This window comes from Watersipora subatra, chromosome 2, assembly GCF_963576615.1.
Source record: "Watersipora subatra chromosome 2, tzWatSuba1.1, whole genome shotgun sequence".
Taxonomy (NCBI): domain Eukaryota; kingdom Metazoa; phylum Bryozoa; class Gymnolaemata; order Cheilostomatida; family Watersiporidae; genus Watersipora; species Watersipora subatra.
This window is the reverse complement of record NC_088709.1, coordinates 4304186-4317834: the sequence shown is the minus strand read 5'-3', so window position 1 is coordinate 4317834 and position 13649 is coordinate 4304186. Positions and strand designations below refer to the sequence as shown.

The 13649-nt window shown below is 37.0% G+C and overlaps 1 protein-coding gene across 1 annotated transcript; it reads right to left on the bottom strand.

Moving 5' to 3' along the window:
- Positions 1 to 207: 207 nt before the first annotated feature.
- On the bottom strand, positions 208 to 2209 carry LOC137387709 (transcription factor Sox-9-B-like). Its single transcript, XM_068074203.1, has 4 exons — positions 1825 to 2209; positions 1471 to 1642; positions 1125 to 1284; positions 208 to 883 (listed from the first exon to the last, which is right to left on the bottom strand). The coding sequence occupies exons 1-4, from the start codon at positions 2124 to 2126 to the stop codon at positions 579 to 581; spliced, it is 939 nt and encodes a 312-aa protein (XP_067930304.1). The 5' UTR covers positions 2127 to 2209; the 3' UTR covers positions 208 to 578.
- Between the last annotated feature and the right edge of the window lie 11440 nt (positions 2210 to 13649).

The window sequence follows — 13649 nt, the reverse complement described above, 5'->3', positions numbered from 1 at the left end:
TTGCCCATCTTGCACCAGCTACTGTTTTATAGAACTTATAAAACAACTGTTTTATAGTTGTGAATGTTGCATACTCCAATTAGGAAAGGCAACTCCCATATCTCCATGCGTATAATGGTTAAATCAATTGCCATTCACAAAGCCGAAAAGGTTCTCATGTTTGTAAGGAATTTATTAGGTCCTACATTCATGCTTTCATGGTTGAAAAGAGATTCAAGAGTTTTTGTACAATAGAATAATTTTACAAGTTTAAACAAGAGATAAAATAGGATGTTACGGTATTTACATGGAAAATATGATATATGATTGTCAGAGATATTTACAAGAGTGTCTGCGCGTGGTGTAGGCAGGGTGCATAGAGAAATGTTGGTCCAGCCAGCATACAGTATGTAGGGGATATTAAATAGCTTTAAATCCCCTAAAAATTATTATAAATAATTTTTTTTCTTTGAGTTATTTAGTAAAAAATGATAATGTTGCATAGATAGAATTTAAATAATAAAAAAAGGTGCTGCCATATGGACGAATTTAAAAAGTTACAAAAATATATTCTGTACAATGGAAGGTTTGATATCTCATTAGTAAGGCTTAATCCAAGGAGCATGACTCAGCCAGGAGTTGTCCGCTTGTTGAGGGTAATACGCTGGCTCATCGTGCTGCAGGTAGGATGACTGAAAGTCACAAGGAGTGTAGGGCACCTGCTGCAAAGTGGTATACTCAGGTTGCGCTGGTTCTGCCATAGAACCTGGACACTGACTCACCGCTTGCTGAGACACTCGTGTAGACTTATCAGGAAAGTACTGGTCTAGCTCTTGGCTGTCAAAGTTGACAACTGACGAGGTGCTGGGAAGGGAGCCTTGATAGAACGTCTCCACAGTTTGACCTACATTAAACGAGGTACCGTAGTTAACTTAAAGTAATTAATATTTTATGTCTATACTCCAGTTTGAGCCAGAGTTTTATTGCGGCCATAAACTGTGGTGACAGGCAAACTGGAGAAGCAGCAGGGCTGGGAACCCTAGTAGAGATTTTTATAAGTATAATTCAGTCAACTGGTTTGGGTGAAAACAAACGATATGTATTCAATGTAGCAGATATGTATTCAATGTAGCAACTGAGCTCACCATATTGAGGGACTCTGTAGTCCTGTATTCTGTGTTGAGCTAACATAGAGGAGTTTTGTTGAGGAGTCTTTGGAGGGGTCGGGGGTGATTGCACCCCGTGTGAAATGTCAATACTGAGGAGACCGCTAGCTGATTGACTGGGGCAGCCATCTCTGGACAACTGTGATCAAAAATAGACAAAACTGAAATGCTCGCTCTCCTAAAGATTTTGAGAAGGTAAAACTTGGCAAACAGTGAATGTAATGAGAGATATATCGTGTCTGAAGGTCTGGAGCTCACTCTAGGCAGCCATTGACACACTTGTTAGCTAGAATAGAATTGCTAGAATGAACGGTTAAAAGCTCACCTCATCCTTCACATTGGAACATGGAGACTCTGTATTGTTTGACTGCTGTGCCTTGACGTTTGATCGCCGTCTGCGTGGCTGATATTTGTAATCCGGGTGGTCTTTTTTATGCTGCTTTCTTAATTTTTCTGCCTCTTCAACGAATGGCTTCTTTTCAGCATGATTCAATAGTCTAAAATAAATACAACTAAATAAAATACAACTATAATAACATACTACTATAATAAAATACCGTTATGCCCTTACAAGCTGTCATAATCACAATAATCAAACTTTACAGACAGCCCAAGGTCAGCATGAACATATTGTTTTACATGGCATGAAGTCAGCACAAGTGTGGTGCTACAAACTTACTTCCAGAGCTTTCCTAGAGTCTTGCTAAGCTCAGCGTTGTGTAGTTGCGGATACTGATCAGCGAGCTTTCTGCGAGCAGCCTGAGCCCAAACCATGAAGGCATTCATGGGACGCTTTATGTGAGGTTTTCGTCTTTCATTTGCCTTTGATTGCGATGTGACGAGTGACCAGTCGTATCCTTTCAATACATTACTAACTGCCTCCTGGATACCAGCCGACTCTTCCATATCTACTCCGAGTATAGAGGAATCATCGCTGAACGCCGGGGAACTCATGCATTCCTCGCTGTTGTCGGACGCCATTTTTGAGTGTAGAGATTGTAAAGTTTTAGTGACAAGAATTTAGATGTAGCTGCTTCTGTCTACTGACGAATAGAGAATTTGAGCGGAGAGTTTTATAGCTGTCGTACTAGCAGGGCCTATCTAATGCAATCACTTCAAGGAGCCAATGGGCAGGCGGTGATATGTCCTGATATATGATATCACGCAGTGCTTGAGGTTGCCCGAAACAAACATATGCTCACCTCATGTCTGCAAAATGATTAATCAATCTTTTTTCGAAAACAACTCTCGCTCAGGTTTGACGGCTAAATTGAATTAGTCCAACGATATTGAATGTTTACTAGCCGCGAATAAACCAGTGGCGAAGGGAGCTGCAAGATCCGCTGATCCTACCAGGTAGCAGGCCTCCTAATGAGACCTCAATAACAGTTCAAACCATATCTAGCCACCACCCGAAGTGCCAGAGTGTCAGATGGCCTGCGTTAGATCACAGAACCTCTCTGTGGTCTACCACCCAATGCTGCAGCCCCTAAGCCTGTTAGATAGGCCCAACAACTCACCCATATCACTGCACTTTCAAAGTGTCAACCTATTAAAGGCAACATGAGAAAATTCAGTTCTCAAATAGAATAACAACCAGCAAAATATCCATGCTCTAGGAGATTATTAACAACTTCAAAGGACAAAGGTCACTCAATTGCAAAAGAGTTTACTTTTTACCAAATCATCAAGCGCTTTTTTATTTTAAAATCTGCTATATAATTGGGATAACATCGCTTAAACCGAGCATTACGCTTTCTGAAAAGTGGTGCTTATCAACGCGAGCACTCTATAAGTTATAAGACTATCTTGGCTACTTGAAGAAAAATATATCATTTGTTAGTGGAATCACTCACTGCTGAGAGACTGGAGGTGACAAACAACTACCAGTTCAACAGCCATTTTAGGAATATAGCTCATACTGAATGGCAGTTGGTCTTGAACAAGTTGCACTGTTTTCGATGCCACCGAGGAGCTGTGTTCCCATACACACATTCAGAGTTGTGTTCCCATACACACATTCAGACTTTTTCGCGATCGCCTAGTCTAAGGACTAATCTAGGCTCTTCAAACAACAGGTTCAGTGCTAAATTTGCATAAGTCAAGGTCGTCACCATGTGTCCGTTTTTTAAATAAATACTTTTTGCTTGAGACTCAAACTTACATGTGCACAGCATAGATGGGGGTGGGGGGGGGGTGCAGCTCTTGAGACAGAATAGAGATCTGCAGGGACAGAATTATTCTCTAGACCCATCTATGAGACTGTAAAGTTTGATCAGGTATATTTGTACCAAGAAAATGAGTGCTTACTTGTGAGATGTACTTCTCCACAGACTTCTATGTATAGACTGCTTGTAAACTATGAAATGCAGGATAATTCCAATGCTGCGAGATTGATTTTTTTAAAGGGATTTTTGAGCCCTTCACAATGTTTAAAAATATTTTTGAATTGTAAAATATAAACTATCTCTTCAATAAAAAGGCCATTGGACAGCAATATTGTCCACATCTCCACATACATTGGTCCAATAGCGTGTAAAAGTTCAACCTATTCAAATATTCCTGTTTGCAAACAACGAGTTTACATCTCAACAATTTATGCTAGTCTACCATGAGCGATGGACTCAATTGATGTGCAGTGTAAAGGCTTGGCTACATACACCGATGAAATGGGTTTTTGTAGGAACGAGTTGTTGATGTGTCATTTTAAAACGAACATCTGCGGGGATAAAACTGAGAAATTAGTTGATTATTATAGCTTCGATTCTATTTTATTCTTTTTATTTTAAGCCAGTTTCATGTAGAATTAATTTTCGAGTGACAGCGACATCTGGACTTCACACAGACAACTATTTATATGTAGAGAAATATATTCTCACTCGTAACAGATATAAGGAAGCATCCAATGAAAGTTCTTGTTGCTTAGAGTGACGTGGACATATCTCACTCCTTTCTTATACTTCGACAATTTAACAGCTAATTCTAATCAAGCTTCTCGTTGTTCTGTCGTGCTTCTTCGTGGCTGGAGCCTGAGCTCCAGCTCCAAATATGGGGAGCCTGAGCAGTCCCCGTATCTCCGAGGTACATATTTTCATTTTATAGTACAAGTATGTAGAGTAGTTATTAATAGAGGATAGCTTCTGATAAGAAATCTTGTATTTATATAGCTCTGCAACATAGAAGGGTAGAAAGGTAGAAAGGTACCTTGCGCTAGAAGCTAGGTGCGATGCACACCACTCCTAGTTACAGTTTCAGTGTCCGAAGTCGGGGTCAGAGGTCGGGGAAGGAGGGAAGATAGATTTAGTCATGTCTCCTTAGAGACTGCATGTACATCAGAATTGCCCACCATTATTGGTTAGTGGTATTTTTATAGCTTTGATCACACCATTGGGATGTGATATTTTTAATGTACAGTGTAGTGCCATATACTCAGTTGGTGTTCCAGGATCTGATCTTCAGGGTGAGGTGATCTGAGGTGTTGTTGAGTTATTTGCAGTTGTTATTATTTTTATTTTGTTATACTGTTATTGGAGCTGTTTACGGAATATTTCATGTAATTGATTTGATGATTAAATACTTTTTTATAGCTTCATTAGTTTTCTATAGTTTTCAAAGTAGTTTTTTATTTGGCTGTTTTTACTATTAATGTGGAACATTTTTTTCTTTAAAAAAGTATAGCAAAGCGAATAGCTGCACAAACATTGTAGCTGCACAAACATTGTAGCTGCACAAACATTGCAGCTATCACAATTTGTTGACGTTTCATATTGACAACAAATATGCTGGCTATACTTCAATACTAGAAAGTCCAGTAAAGACGTTATGGCTAATCTCATTGGTCAATCTATTCATCAAAGTGTCGCATCTGTTAGTAATGTAGGTGTGTCGCTAAAGCACGTATCTACTCTACAGGTCAGTGGTGCATTCAGTTGGTTCCTCCTCCTTCAGTCAGGCCGACCTTTCACCGGGCTGTAAAAAGGCCTTGCAGTTACTCTAAAGCCTTGAGAATAAAATTTTGCACAACTTTCGTAGACATGCAGTACATTATATACTTTCAGACCTACTTACATATGCATATAACACATTTACTTGTAGGCCTACCTATTTTATACACATATAATGATTATATTTTTGTACATATCTCACATCCACTACTTTAGATTGCACATAACCCGATAGATGTATCATTAGCCTGTACACATGTTATAGGCCCACAGCATGTATGCTTGTCAATTTTTCATATATACAAATAGCAGTTCGTTTTGTACACATATTTTACACATATAGCAGCTCGTTTTGTACACATATCTTATACATATAGCAGTTAGTTTTGTACACATATCTTATACATATAGCAGTTCGTTTTGTACACATATCTTATACATATAGCAGTTAGTTTTGTACACATATCTTATGCATATAGCAGTTAGTTTTGTACACATATTTTATACATATAGCAGTTAGTTTTGTACACATATCTTATACATATAGCAGTTAGTTTTGTACACATAACTTATACATATAGCAGTTAGTTTTGTACACATATCTTATACATATAGCAGTTAGTTTTGTACACATATCTTATACATATAGCAGTTAGTTTTGTACACATATTTTATACATATAGCAGTTAGTTTTGTACACATATCTTATACATATAGCAGTTAGTTTTGTACACATAACTTATACATATAGCAGTTAGTTTTTTACACATATCTTATACATATAGCAGTTAGTTTTGTACACATATCTTATACATATAGCAGTTAGTTTTGTACACATATCTTATACATATAGCAGTTCGTTTTGACACTTGAGGTTGGTATATGCTGTTCATATGAGTGTTCCCCAGTCTTAATTGGAACAATAAACGTTTTCCGAATACACAAAAGAATTGATACAAATGTGCTCTCTTTATATTATTATCAAGCTTTTGTTTATAAAAAATTACATGCAAATGTGTGCGAGCATAACGTGTATGAGTGCTAGAGCTGAGGCTATAGTTCCTTGTCCATAACATGTATGCGTGCTAGAGCTGAGGCTATAGTTCTTTGTCCATAACACGTATGAGTGCTAGAGCTGAGACTATAGTTCCTTGTCCATAACATGTATGAGTGCTAGAGCTGAGGCTATAGTTCCTTGTCCATAATATGTATGAGTGCTAGAGCTGAGGCTATAGTTCCTTGTCCATAACATGTATGAGTGCTAGAGCTGAGGCTATAGTTCCTTGTCCATAACATGTATGAGTGCTAGAGCTGAGGCTATAGTTCCTTGTCCATAACATGTATGAGTGCTAGAGCTGAGGCTATAGTTCCTTGTCCATAATATGTATGAGTGCTAGAGCTGAGGCTATAGTTCCTTGTCCATAACAAGTATGAGAGCTAGAGCTGAGGCTATAGTTCCTTGTCCATAACAAGTATGAGAGCTAGAGCTGAGGCTATAGTTTCTTGTCCATAACATGTATGAGTGCTAGAGCTGAGGCTATAGTTCCTTGTCCATAACATGTATGAGTGCTAGAGCTGAGGCTATAGTTCCTTGTCCATAACATGTATGAGTGCTAGAGCTGAGGCTATAGTTCCTTGTCCATAACATGTATGAGTGCTAGAGCTAGAGCTGAGGCTATATAGAGCTGAGGCTATAGTTCCTTGTTTGTAATTTAATGATTGCTCGATAGTCTAATAGTCTACCTCCACATAAACTGACCATTTAAATTCTAACATAATATGTTATAATTCATTAACCAAGATGACTATAGACGGTGTTGCTTCAATCATAAGTGGAGAACACTTGCTCCCCCATCCTCCAAATTGAAAGTGGTGGCACAGGTACTCAGCCTATGTTAATGATCTCCTTTCTTGGCTGAGGAAAGGAGATCATTTCCTGGTAATTATATAATTACAGGTCCTATATAATTTATCCTATATAAATTATATAGGACCTATTACCAGTACTCTTCATTTTGTCCTAATTTTAAATATGTAAACCGAACAGCTTTAAAATACTTAAGTTTTTGAATGATTATGTACGCTAAATTCTAAATATTTCATTTTTTTAATGGTTGAAGATAACAATCTATACAGATATGATCCGACCACATACACTTTTATTGGCACATTCCATGTCATACACATAAAATATTCAAAATTTAGTCTGCATAATCATTCAAAAACTTAATTTTTCAGATGGTGTGTTTACATATTTGAAACCAGGAGAAAATGAGGATTAATTTAATGTGTAATTTATGGCTATTGACTGAATTCACAATGAGTAACAATATTATAAATAAATGTTGTAAGTGAGAATTTCAATTTTCCAACGAAGGAGTCCAATTTATTCCGCACAAGTCTCCATTTAAAACCATCTAGAAAAAAGCACAGACTCCTTGACCAAACACTCTCTCAATTTATCAATTGTTACTCTAGCCTCTAAGCGCTGTCAAACCAGGTGAACTTTATTTCATGAATCTACTCGCATCTCAAATTTTTCTGAGGTCATGTATGGTGGTAGCTTGTAATACTTGATTATTGATACATGTAATACCTACCCTGATGGTAATCCTTCTGGTCCTTTATAGTTGTTACACTTTAGTTTACATTATATAGTATAGTTTCCTATAATATATAATGTTAGCGAGATTGTTTTCTCTTTTAACAAGAAAACATAAGATTGCTGTCATTTTGTAAAGGGCAAATATACTCGATGACTGGAAGTTAAACAGTCAAAATGCTCAAAAATGGCCGACTTTAGTAAATTAATGTCAAGATTTTTTAGTATACAAACTAAAAGCTAAAGACTTTGTATCTCACTCACATGTTATGAACTTCAGCTGCAAATTGAAAAAATAAGTGAATGGGAAAATTTTTTTATCACAAAATATGAAAAGTTTCAATCTTATGCAGCCTCAGCAAGTTTATTAGACAATCCTGAGGTCTCACCAAGTTTATTATTACTTCAAGTTAAAATTGTTTATTCTTCAGTGCAACAACCAGAAGAATTAAAAAACCATTAATCCTGAGACTTTAAGCCACTCCATAACTTTTATGGTATCATTGTTGTTCATGAGGGCAGCCTACTAGAATATATGACTTTTGCTATGTCTGTACCCTAAGTCCTTATGCTCAAGCCGTGCGGCCTGTCGTTGGGCGCGGCTTCTGGTTCAAGGTCATAGGCAGCGGCTAAAGCCAAGTTTTTAAAACTTACGTGAGGCTCAGGACGGCTTCTCGATAAATGCGGTCTCTGCTCAGTTCCGCGCTATAACCATAGAATCGCAGTCATGATACACTTTTATGTACGGGGTTTTGGCGACCTACTCGTTTATTTTCAAGGTCATGTTTATGGAATACTTTAAGACTAAAGAAGAAATTATCGCCCAAGTTTAACTCACCACAGTCATAGGTTATTAACACCTTTTCATTCTAGACCGGCATCTTTCCATAAACGTGAAGCCCTCTAACAACGCAATAAAAATCTAGCTGAGACATGGCAAGTAAGTTCTTGATGCAAGGGTTTAGGAATTGTAATTTGAACTTAGAAGTAAAAGAAAATTATTTTCACATGTACTGATGTAGCCTGTTTTCTTATTCAAGAGAACGGGGGTATAGCGAAACCCGTCTCAACACTCTCGCTCTCTAAGGGGTCAAGGATGACAAAACCTCAGTCATTAGCCGCGGTCTGTGGGCATATGCGGCTTGTTGGAGGATTATTTTTTCTTTCATGAGTCATCTGTTTTTGAGCACAAGCCGCGCGGCTTGAGCATGAGGACTTACGGTATACCTTTATAACCCTTTCACTGCCAACCATGTACAAATTCGGCTATTGGACTAGTGCCAGCCATTTTACTGAAAATTGCCGATATTGCTTCATGATATATATACAGTGTTTTTTCAATTTCAATCTCTATCTAAAACATTTTTGTTACATATTTTATTTTGCCAACATTTTAACCAACATTGTTATGCAAAAATTCAATGGATCTATAATTTGTGCTATGATAAAGCTATGTGAAGCTACGGTCAATGCAAAGCTAAAACGATCCTCCACAATGTTTCTACTTTCACAAAACCATTACTTTCACCGCTATGAGACAGGGCTGCTTTAATTATCTGTATAATCATGAAAATCTGAATCTGAATTAGCTATAATGTCATCAACATAACTAATTACCTGTTTTTTGGCTCGCGCCGTACTTAATGATCTTACACACAAAAAATGTTTGTGTTTAGATTTGAAATTCTCAGACAAAAGTTTAAAATTGTTTCGTTGTTTTAGGCTAATTTTATAGAGAAATCTTCTGACAACACTGTCAATTTCATGAAAGTCTTAAAGATCGTGGGTTATGCTGTCAAAGGAATAATAAAATTATGTTACCTCGCAATTGCTGGAAAAGTCGCAAAAATGCATCTACGACAGTTGACCCTAGAAGACGTGTAAATGCGTTTACGGCAGCGAAAGGGTTAATAAGGAGTATTAATGACTGAGTTGAAAGTGTAGATTTGTTCCTATTCATGCTTAAAATGATAATTGGTAACTTTATTTATCTCAACTATGATAATTGTTAGGTTGGATACACTAAAGGATTTACAAATACTACCCACCTGATAAACCATGGTAACCCATGGTAACCATGGTAACACAATTAATAGATTGTCACGAAATTTATCAGTAAACTAAATGCTCATCAGGGAATAACTCCCATCTTTTCAATAGTTTTATTATTTTTCAAAATTTCAATAAAAACCTGCTGTTTGCTCCCATTGTGTTTAGTAGAAGCAATGAGTTGAATTTGTAGAATTATGGGATGAATCGGCGAGCAGTAATCAGCTTTTTTTATTTTCAATAAACATTGCGATCAAGTTACTAGAATTTACATTTATCATCAAATGATCTCATCGTGACACTTGCGGACTTGCGGACTGTATGTAAGATGCCGATTTATGCAAGCATCTCTTTTGAGCAAACTTCCTTGAGCTTCTAACATATCAGCGCTAATATTCTTACAAACCTAAAAAGTGAGAGAATTAATATATAATATTTATACAATTTTATATATTTCTTCATGATGCCTAGCTGCCGCCAAGCAATCTTTGCCGCTAGCTCCTTATCCCTGATTTAAGGAACGCAATGGCTGCATACCGGATATTAGCTGCATTGTGCACAGCCTGACGACTGAATGAGATGTCTTTGATGATCGATCTCATCGATTAATCAGTTTTCACAATGATCTCAGAATATTTTCAAGGAATCTTAGATCAAAATGAAAACCGATTGATTGAAGAGAGGATATGCTGGTCTCACCACGAGCAGCCAGGTGATGGATGATTTAGAAGTGAACTAAAGATCTGGCATTTAGACCAGTGCTGAGGAAGGGGTAAAGCTAGCCATATACACTGCTGTATTGTACTGCACACAGAAAGTCATTCAAGTAGTTACTCTGAAAGTAAACAAGCGGCCCGGTTGTCTGTTTGTGAATGATCATTGATACACAACATAATTAATCGTGGGGTTACTATCTTTAGAATAGTTAAACCTGTGGTAGAGTATATAGTCCTCTGGCATCAGGGGTCCAGAACCTGTAGCCAATTTGCATGAGTGGAAGTGAAGCAACGATGGTAACAATTAATGGAAAGGGGTAGCAAAAAGACGTTACAATTGATAGAGCGGCCGCATCGGTGGTGCATCACACGCGACTCCATGCTGGGCACAATTAACATCAGAGGTTGACTAGGGCTAAGAGCGAGGCAACCCTCGGAAGTTAACATTCATGTTATACCTGCTTCAAATACTCATCTCCTCTATTAATAGAAGGCATGAATCCGAGAATAGTAAGCATTTAATTAACTACAGAATAGGGGCACATTTGAATAATGGCGTAGTCATTGCTGCTACAATAACTGGTTTCCTGTAAAGAAAAATACAAGGCATTTGATTCATTCATTACTATCTTTATATTCGCAGCTTGTCCGCAGCCATTTCTGCAAATTGTATTTCAGAGTTCAGCGGTGAATATGCAGCATGTGACTTGATTCGGTCATCATATCCTGTGAACTTGCCTCCCCCATATGGTCAGCGATTGCTTAATACAAAAATATGACTAATAAATATGGTTATAATAATAACACCAGCTGCTCACATGACATTCTCGGATTAAAATATTTGTTCTGTCATGGAATCACATAATGCTAGTAGATTGCAGTATCTACTGGCAGCGTATAAGATGACACTCAGTAAAATATTTTGGTATTATGTTAACTCAACTAGCTTCATATCTTAACACGGTACTTGGCAGCAGACAGTAATGGAATTAAACAGCTAACTATAACAGTAACTGCTGCGCTCGGGTAGACCAAACAGTAACTGAGGCAGCATGCAACTAGGATATAGATATTGGATGTTCTTTGCTGACGGGCCTGTCTGGTTGTTATTTGGCGGTGCCGTGCTCAGGGAGCATGCGGAGATGGCCGGTAGTGCCTCCTAATCAGCTAACCAAAGTTTAACCAAACACTCAAATTGTTTAACCAGTACCTAGCCTTAGCTCTACTACAAAAGATAGCCTGAAATTCTAGACAAGTTAATAAACGGTACAAATATGAATGAGATAGGTGTTAAATGCTAGGTAACCAAAATGCCACTTGTTGCATAACTACCAAAGTATGAGGTCACTTACTTAACATACTGGCAAGTGATTATAAGAGAGTGAATAACTTTTATTGTATAATTTTTAGAACAGCTATAGAATAAACAGAGCATTTTTTAATGTGATAATAATTCATTAGAAACAAAAAATATTAAAAAGACACAAAAAATAGGCTTTCAAAAATATTCCATTGTCCGCTAGCGGGTGTCATACAACATTTTTTGCTTGACCCGGGCATCCGAGGACATTAGAAGAAACTTTATAGTGATGCAGCAAGTGTGATGACTAATTCCTGGGTCAGTGAGCATAATTAGTTACACAATATTCACTATATATCCGGTCAGCGTTGAGCGTACTCGTGTCCTTAGTTGACGACAATCAGACGAAATTCAATGAAATTGCTGCGGTCCAAGATTTTAGTTGTGATTGGCAGTAAGTTGATTTGACTGATGAAAGTGCAAAAGGTTGCACTTCCCTAGCTTATTAACTAAAGACTCGACAGCAGATGAGAAGTGCAGCAATTAGTCAATGAGCTCATAGCCAGAGACAGCACAGCAACACTCTATATCCAGAGACACACTCAACGGCCTGCTGATTGTATAGTTCTCTAATGACCAATTTACGCATACTGACTATTGACAAACAATATTGGCAAATGAGCATCTTCCATTACACAAATTGGATCACCAAAAAGGTCGATAAACCATAGTCATAGACTGACATCGCGCCAGTAGTAATTGATAAAAGTTGAACTAATACAGACGTCGCAATACAATTTAAAGTATTTCTCATGGAAGGTCAACTTCAAGGTTAATCTCATGGAAGGTCAACTTCAAGGTTAATCTCAATTCACAAGTAGCTAGATATTAATGCAATGTCAGAAAGCAAGAAATGTTAGAAATTAAAAGTTTCATGTAACATTTCTAAAATGTAAAAAATGTATTAAAATATTTTTGGAGTTTGGCAACCCACTTCGATGCAGCCTTGGCGTCGCGACTACTGGTATTACTTTGTCATCCAGAAATACCCTTAAATAAGCCATCATGGAATTGCTTAAAAATAGTCGATCTTATGAACTGACAAATCTCACAACTCTGTGTTTCGACAAGATCACCCTTTCAGAATATCGATCATCTTTCTTCATAAACACTAGCTGACTGCAACTTTCCTAATTTAAAAGAATGTTTTTTTCACTAGAGAAGTTGACAAATCTAAAATGGCTGTAACTTGTTGCACCATGGAAATATACTGCATACTGCATTATTATTATATATATATACATATATATATATATAAATTGAAAAATTAAATAGTTTACTTATCTTTCAGCTACTGTCAGTTTCCTGCTGGCGCATTCTTCAGGCTGTAAGCTTCAACAGTTGAAGCTTAACAGTTGCAAGTTGCAGTTGAAATATACTGTATACTGCATTATTATTATATATATATATATACATATATATACATATATATATATAGTGGAAAATTAAATAGTTTACTTATCTTTCAGCTACTGTCAGTTTCCTGCTGGCGCATTCTTCAGGCTGCAAGCTTCAACAGTTGAAGCTTACAGCCTGAAGAATGCGCCAGCAGGAAACTGACAGTAGCTGAAAGATAAGCAAACTATTTAATTTTCCAATTTATACTGCTCCATCCTATGTTGAGCACTCTGATTTTAGTTCCAAGTAGGATACATTTCAATCAATCAATATATATATATATATATATATATATATATATATATATATATATATATATATATATATATATATATATATATATGGAAATATAGTGCATTGAATGACAAGTGTAAGCTGCATCTTATCAGCATGTCTGATAAATTTACCTTCTCAGTTGAACTATGATACAAATAC